Consider the following 8,857-nt stretch of genomic DNA (forward strand, 5'->3'; position numbering starts at 1 on the left):
TTTCGCAAGTCGCTTTCTCCTTGTCTCTGTCTCTATTTGTTCTACCAGGATGAATAAATGCAGGCATCTGGCTGGAAGAATTAAAAGTCTTGTGTAAAGTCAAATAAATGCAAGGGGTCCTGTCTAGATTCAGACTTTGTGTAAGCAAACACACACACGCACACATTCATTAAGACAGATCACAGAAAAAATTGACTTCTTCATGTCATGCCATGTTGTGCACTCTCTCTGCTCCTGTCTGCCGATTTCTTGTGCCCTCTCTCTCACACACACACACACGCACGCACGTGCACACACACACACACACACACACACACACACAGACAGACACTAGCCACTGACAACACTGGCTTTTGATGTCTCAATGTTCTCTTTCCTCCTATTGTATAGGTTTATAGAGGTCAAGTGTGGCTAAAAAGGTAAAGTTGAACCCAAAATGCCCAAACCCCGACACCGATTCAAAGATTCTCTTCTTCTTTTTTATTTCTGTCTTGTCTTCCCTCCCTCCTGTCTTACCTGGGGTTGTAGAGGGCATGTGCGTCTCTCATGTGGTTGGCCTCCAGCGGATCGTAGCTCTGGTGCATCCTCCAGGCGCCAGCGCCGCATTTACCATAGGACGACTTGGAGTTGTCTTCACTGCTGCTGTTCACCAATGGCCCCTTCGATAAGTTCATTCTGTACGAGTGTGGAAAGTGAGAGAGAGAGGGGTGACGGTGAAAACAAAGTCAGTGAAACAGAGAGAGGCAGAGAGGTAGCAAAAGGGAAAGACAGCAGCTACGACAGAATTTATGAAATTTAAGACTTTTTAAGACCTTTTTCATGCTTCCTTGAATTAAATGCAAGATCGATTTAACCAACCAAGGTAAAGATACAAAAACCTGTCAAAAAACAGCTTATTTCCGATTGAACATAGCTAATTAAAGTTCTAAAAATATACATGGGCATTATAAGAGGATGTGATGTGAATTATTTATTAAAGCAGAAACCAAAAAAATGTTTCACATATTTGTATTGTTGTTATTATATTAATCAAATATTGTCCTGTATTAATCTAAGAGCGGACATGCAGGAGGGTGAAACTTACTGCGACCAACTGTAAGTGCAGGTAATGTAATACAACACAAGAAAAATAAAACCGACACAGCTGCTGGTTTGCCTTGTTTCGTTTGCCTTACTTTTTAACTGTACTTCAGCTAGATATCACTGAATGCAGTGACTGTCAGTACCTCCATCTAATTTCATGTTTGCATCAAAAAAAAACTTTATTGAAATTACCCCATTACTTAGTGAAAAAATCTAAAAACTAATTAAGTAGTAATTAACACATTTTAATACATTTTAAATCCTTAAATTTATAGAATTTAATTGAAGACTTTTTCAGACGATCAAAAGACCCGTGGATACTCTGTGAGAGGCAGTGAGAAAGAAAAACCTCCAATGTGGCCTTTGATAAAGTTAATTCTACAAAAAATATAGTGGGAGACAAATGAGTGGGAGACAATGTCAAATGTTACAAATGTAGATAATACACATACACACACACACACACACACACACACATACTGTATATTCATATGTACACACACAGTTGCTTGGCTCGACTGTATGACCTCTGCAGAACTAAAAAACGGCAATGTTTAAAATAGCTGTAATGTTTGTTTTGTTTTATTGTTTTTTGACAGTGAAGAGACAGAGCGAGGCTGTATAGGAACCCACGGTGTTGGGAGTACAGGGTTCAGTACCTTTGACCGCTCACGCACAGGCAGAGAAAGAAGAGAGACAGATAGACAGACAGGTATGAAGAGAGACGGAAAGACACGAAGGCAGAAAGACAGTCAGTCAGTCAGTCAGACAGACAGAGGGTAATGCACAGTGGAGGGGCTGCGACTGTAAACCAATAAAAGAGGCTTTTTTACCGGAACGTGTTAACGGGTTACTGTCAGATACATATATGTGTGTGTGCGCGCACGCATGGGTGCCTGCGTCAGGCCGCTAATTGAAGCACACCCGGGCCGTTTTTAACGTCAAAGCGGTTTTACCAGTTTTAGCCTAGGAAAAGGCTTTCAGGCTGAAGGAACATAAAAGCAAAAGCACCGGGGGAGGGACTGCTAGCCGTCAATCAAACCCAACGCCGTCGTCAGGGGAGGAGCTGTCGCCGGGGTGATAAGGTCACTGCGGGCAACGGAATCAGAATCATCCATCGCAAGAAAAAAAATAATAAAGTAACAGAGGGTGAGAGAAAAAGGGACAGTACATATAGTTGACGTCAAAGCAGGGAGAAAGGGGAGGGTTTGTAATGAAATTGGCTAGGTGGCCTACATTTAAACTAAAATACCAAGGGAGAATGGAGCGGGGCTGGCGGGAAGAAAAGCACTTTATTATAAGAGGACAAAAAATAGAAAATACTGAAACCGATTTAGACATGGGAAGAGAGTAGGTAATAAAATGATACTCCTCAAACAATGTAAAACTGCGTAACAAATGCCTTTTGGTGGACGACGTTATCCAAAGCTGCTTATAATACCATGAGTGCATGCGTTCTGCATTCAGAGCATTAGTGTATTTTTTGGATAACTACAGATAAAGTTAAAATAATTATGCTGAAATGAGCCAAAAAGGAAAAATGTATTTGTTTCATGTCTGCAAACTGAAGGAGTAATGTTGTGTAAATCTGTTTGTAAGAAATGTATTAATCTTTTCGTGTCAAAGATTTTAGAAGCACAATATGGCCAAATCAGACAAACCATCGGGGGGCATTTTAATCTATGCAATGGAGGAAAACAGCTACAAATTCTGACATTTTTATATGTTATTGTTTTGATTAATTGAGTATTTTGCAGGATTTTACACATACTGGGAAATATTGGGAAAGGAGGTAAGATAAAATATCACAAAAATAGTGTTAAAAATATTCCTGTTGTGACTACATTCCTGTGTGTATGTGTGTGTGTGTGTGTGTGTGTGTGTGTGTTCAGATTCAAAAGTGGAGGGATGCCCGCACAGCCAAATGAATTACAAAAATGTATTATACGCAAAGCAGCAAGAGTGTCTGTGTTCTCAGAGGCGATGTATCAGTAAACAGAGCAGGATGTTGGTAGTCTGTCAAACACTGATATAGGTACATGTTTACCACACAAACACACACCGTGGAAATTTGTGTGTGTGTGTGTGTGTGTGTGTGTGTGTGTGTGTGTGTGTGTGTGAGAGATTCCATCCGACTGAGGGTTCCTGTTTAGGTGAGGGCGAGGGGGCAGAGGGCCAGGTAGACAGACAGGCAGACAGACAGATGACAAAATGACATACAGGTGACAGTGACACACAGGCAGACTGACCAATCACTCGTCTGACAGCCATCCCTCCATCCATCCAGAGTGCTGGGTTGGTTCAGTGATAGGTAGAAGGCCAGGGTGTGTAATGTGTAGGTTTTAGTTCCACTCTGGTGAATAGGAGGAATCGATATCCTGCTGCTGCTGCTGCTGCTTCAGACACTTATTGGCTTTGGTCGCGGTGTCACAATGCTATATAGACAGGCAACACTTAATACTGCTTTTTTTCTGTTTGTTTTTTAGGGAGTGTCCTGGTGTCACACCGGACTAAGGCACATCCAGGACTGTGTACATGCAACGTTGTGAGTTTGAAGACTAACACCGAATGAGCATATTGTAATTGAACACAATACAAAAACAAAAGTAAGTGGATGAAAGAAGGGGGATGTAGAGTTGATATCGGAAGGGTAAAATAACTTTACGTACACTTTACAATAGCTTTACATTGCCGACATCATCAACCCATGTTACAGGAAATACTAAAACGCTTCCCATTTTCAAACATTACATTTTAGGAAGAAATCTGAGTGCAAAACAATGCTTTACAACACAATAATTTTATTTGTTGCAACATTTTGAACTTAATCTCAAGGAAGAACTGAACGGTATAACAATGTTCTAGCTCATGGGCAACAGGCTTTTTGATTTAGAAGAAATCACCTGCAGTCTGCCACTTAAATTAACGCAGACACTAAAACTCTGTTAGGGATTACAAAGACAGCGTTCTGTTTTATTACATTATACCTTATGGCAAGGTAATCGGATATATTGTCACATCTTTACTCGATCGTGAAGATTATATTTAGGCTAAAAGGCATCTCAGAATCAGAGGTGATGTAACGTTTAGTATTGAGAGGAAGCAGAATCGTTTTAATCAGACATCAAAAGCCTGTTTCTCCAGGTCTTCATTTTCTCTTATGAAGGAAAGATGGTATATCACTATAGATTTGGCATCTATAAGCCCTGATACATGGAAAATTTGTGAGGAAAACATATAATAAAAAAAATACTCTTGATACCGTAATCGATTTCTTGTAAATTGGATTATCTGTATTACCTCAAAATGTTTAAATTTAACAAATTACTGTCAAAAACCATTATATATTCAGACTGATTTACAGGAACTTTTAATTTTAAATGTCCAAAACCATAGTAACACACTTCATTTGACTTCAGTGACATATTGAGAGATGCAGCACACAATTAAGAACATTTACACACACCAACAGAAATAAATATGTGTAGCTTATGTTATAAATATGTATAACTTACGTGTACAAAGTGAAAGGAGACGAGAGAAGAGAAGAGCATTAACCTATGTGATTCTACCTTAACCTATTTCACGCTCCTGTCAGTACGTGTAAGGGCCACCAGCACACACACACACACACACACACACATACACACACACACTAACTCACAGGTTAGCATTAAGGACAGGAAGCCAAAACAAGGCAAGAATGTATGCAAGTGTAGAGGTGTTAAGTTTGTGTGTGTGAGAGAGAAATTGTGTGTGTGTGTGTGTGTGTGTGGAAGTAGGGAGATCACGGGTGTCTTTCCGATGCTCAGTGACTCGCTCATGTGTTGCTGGCCCATCTGTGAACAGAATGACCATGACACTCTGTGTGTGTGTGTGTGTGTGTGTGTGCGCGCGTGCACATGTAAGTGCCTGTTCATACGCTTTCATGTGCACGTCTGTATTTGGGTATGCATGTGAGTAGATGTGTGTGCACGCACACGCGCGCACGTGTGTGTGTGTGTGTGTGTGTGTGTGTGTCATGGTGATGCAGTGATTGATGAGACAGTTGCCATTCTTCCTAATGCAAAAAGCACCAAGCCCTGAAGGGAGCAAATGCCACCACACACACACACACACACACACACACACACACACACACACACACGGCTGCAACTGCCCTACCTAATTACCCCTCTGGTTGGGGCAGGGTGATCTCTTCCTGTTACACACATAGATTTGGAGACAAACACACACACACTTGCATAGATATGTACACAGGCACAAACATACACATCCGCAATAAATATCCATATACACACATACACATAGTTTCATAAACCTAGATGCAGTGTGGCACATACAATACGTGCACTGATAAATGACTGAGGAGAGAGAACTAAGAGACTTTCCCTGCTTAAATAAAGGATAAACGACTTTCTCCAATAACAATATGAAATAACGCAAACCAGACTGAGCCAAGTGAAATAGAAAAAAATGCATAATCCTTTTATCCTATCCTCTTATCCTTTGCTTTCCTCTTAACGCTGTGATTTTGTTCCTTGCATTTTCTTTATTACTATAGGCTACTTGAAATGATGGTGAGATAGGAATGCTGACACATTCTATTGTTGGCACTTATATGTACCGTAAGTTACTCCAGATAAGAACGGCAGCTTAATTGCTTAAATTGCTGAAAATGTAAATGTTTTTTCTGAATGTGTGAAATCGTAATGACATATTTGTAAAACATTAAGATATGCTCACAAGTTGACTCATGCATTTGTATTGAATTTGTGTGTGTGTGTGTCTGTGGGGGGGTTCTTAAAATGTAAAAAGACGCATTGGACAATCACAAGTGCGTATATACGTATATGTATAAATATGTGTGTGTGTGGGTATGTGTGTGGGTGTGAGTCTGTACAGGCATCGGGGCAGGTGGGGTTCGACGCAACCCTGTGTGTGTGTGTGTGTGTGTGTGTGTCTGAGCGGATGTGTGTGCGCGTTAGCGTTAGCGACGGGAGCTGTTAGCGGGGCGGGCGGCAGATGGGCTGTCGGCCTTAATAGGGACTGAGCGCGTGCAGAAAGGTGACAGCTCCACGAGGGAGGGGTGGGTGTGTGTGTGCGTGTGTGCGTGGGGGGGGTGGTAGGGAGGAGGGAGAGGAGGTGAGGGGGAAAGGGACGGACAGGGAAAAGGGTGAATGGAGGAGGGGATAAAGGGGGAGATGAATCGTCTGCGGAGGTGAAGAAAAGTGCGGATAAGCTGCGTAGAGGAACGCACCTCCTTTAATCCTCAATGAGGGGGAGAGGGGGAGGAGGGAAGGAGAGAAGCAACAATTCACCTTATTTGTCAAGCTAGAGTATAGAGCAACATTCATTTTTTTAATCTAATAAAAAAAAAGACATAACTGAGCCCTTTTAGTAACATTCATAACGCACATTTCATCCTATGTATATATTCTATCAAATGTTGTTTTGATAGAATATATTGGCCTCGTCTTCAGCTCAAGAACATAGAAAACGGAAATCACAAGCAGAGAGATTACAGTAATGCTCAATTATGGCCCAATTTTTTTTTTTTTTGCAGAACCAGCAGAGGAGACAATTACATCTGACATTTCAACACTAGTCTTCATCAGAGATGTGTTGTCAAGCGTTCGGCTGCAAGTCTTAGTGCCCCTGTAAAGTAAAGTTACCCATGCTTCACTTATCAGATGTTTTGACCTAATGTTACAGCATTTTTCACCATTTCGCACATTGAAAAATGAGGCTGAGATTGTTTCTGAATAGGAAGAGCCGCTGACAATCTAAAAAGTCTCCCGAAGAACCTTAGAAAAGCATTGAAACACCCAAGTGAGAGAAGCTGAGGGCATTTCTACATTTCAAAATGTAAAAAGTGCTTGTTATATTTTATCTCGTCAGGTTTTTTGGGGGGTTGTTCAAGTTTATGTTCAAAAAAGCCACCTGAAGTGTTCCTTAAGTTGTCCCTTTATTTGAAACCACGTTGATATTTTTGCCAGGCTTTATCTTACGCAAAATATTCCATTTAATATATAATTTGACATGAATAAATTACATTTGTTGCTAGTATTTGTAATGTCACAAGTTCAAATTTAACTCATGACCTTTGTACCATTTGTCATACCTGTTACTCTGTTATTACTTACTCCTGTATACTAATTAAAATCACATATCCTTTAAATTAATCTTTAAGTAACTCTTATCTCTCAGGGATCGTGGTCTTGTATAAAAGGAAACAATATTTTAAGTATGACTAGATCTTGTAGGACTCTGCCGACAGAGAATCTAGTCTGCATATCGTTAAAAATCGGCACATCTTGTTTGTTTAACTTTTTTGCTATGAATCGTTCTGTAAAAATAGGCGTTTTATTTTTCAAAGGAATAGCTAGTTTGTTAACTAGATATAATCAGTTTATTACGTAAAAATGTCTGTTAGTATAAGAATGCTTGCTGTGGAGCAGCTTGCTTGTTTCCTTACACACAATTCAGTTATATACTTTGCCCACTAACTTGCACATGGATGCACATGTCGGGATACACACATATACACGATTTATACACATACCAATGTAGTATACCCTGATGTAAAAGTTCATACACAGGCAAACACGCAGTTCATACACACACACAAACACACACACACACACAGATACACCCACAGATAAACACAGTTTTGCACATGCGCTAATAACATACATAATATAATGCGTTTTATGCACATAAGCATGTTATGCACAATACACATTTGGAGAGTAAACTAAAGTTAGCTGTTTTTGCTGTTTATTTTTGCTAAAGGACAGATTGTAAACTTTTTATTATGGGTGTTTTTTAGCCTCATTAGCAGCAACAAAGACCCATTTTAACACATCTCTTTCAACCCATCTCCACTTACAAGTTAACAAACTTGTAAAAACTATCGTTTCATGAAGACATTATTTTATTGCATGATGAAATGCACATGCAAATTTGAGGGTGATTTTATGTTTTATGTTGCTGAACCTTTTTTTTTTTCTTGCCGGCCTTTTTCTTAATAACAAGGATCCACTCACGGTGGCCACCTACTGGATATGACTATCTATACATATATAACCCTCTACAATCATCATTGCCTCTCATCGTAACCCATTCCAATTTTTAAACATATCCTATGAGGATATTTGTTCACTTTGAATTCTGACTGGAACACAGAGATGTGGTTTCTTAAGAGCGTATATGTTAGAATACATTGTACACAAAATATTGGATCTAACATCTCATGAAGATGCTTGAAACGCCACAGTTGGTAAGGTGTATTTGATGAATTTGGCCAATTACACTATGGTAGAAACTAAGTGCATCCTTCTCATTACTCTCCATCTTTTTGAAGTTTTTACTGTTACAAAAACTAGAATCTGAAAAAACATATATAGAGGGAGAGAGGGAAAGTGCAGGCCGTCAGACCCAGCGCTGAAAAATACAGCTGGTGGCAAAACAAGACAGGAAAAAGTAAAACGCTGATAGAGATTGAGAGACAGAGGAAGCGAGAGAGAGAGAGAGGTAGCAGAAGCAAAGAAAAGGGGAGGAGAGAAAAGAGGAGAGACTAAAAGAGAGATAAAGAGATAAATAAAGAAAGAAAGAAAGAAAGAAAGAAAGAAGGAGGTGGGGGGGTGCAGGCCTGTCATTCTCTCTCTATCAGGCACACACATGAAGCATGATGGGAGGATGAGAGGAGGAATATTTCACTGTCAGTCGGAAGGCGGCATGGTCATTCATTTCTCTCTCTCTCTGTCTTTTT

The 8,857-nt window shown here is 40.0% G+C and overlaps 1 protein-coding gene across 1 annotated transcript in view; it reads right to left on the reverse strand.

The window, feature by feature from the left end:
* Window positions 1–8,857, reverse strand: part of LOC139639442 (estrogen-related receptor gamma-like) — a gene marked incomplete at its 3' end in the record, with an annotated part of 40,246 nt that overhangs the window by 25,067 nt on the left and 6,322 nt on the right. The window contains exon 2 of the mRNA XM_071513530.1: window positions 517–675. Coding sequence (XP_071369631.1) covers window positions 517–675 — 159 coding nt within the window. The remainder of the gene's footprint in view (window positions 1–516; window positions 676–8,857) is intronic.

The sequence above is a fragment of the Centroberyx affinis genome, unplaced genomic scaffold (assembly GCF_046629955.1).
Source record: "Centroberyx affinis isolate AG114_WGS23_722 - 3 ecotype Tasmania unplaced genomic scaffold, CSIRO-AGI_Caff_v1 ptg007301l_1, whole genome shotgun sequence".
In the NCBI taxonomy this organism is placed as follows: domain Eukaryota; kingdom Metazoa; phylum Chordata; class Actinopteri; order Beryciformes; family Berycidae; genus Centroberyx; species Centroberyx affinis.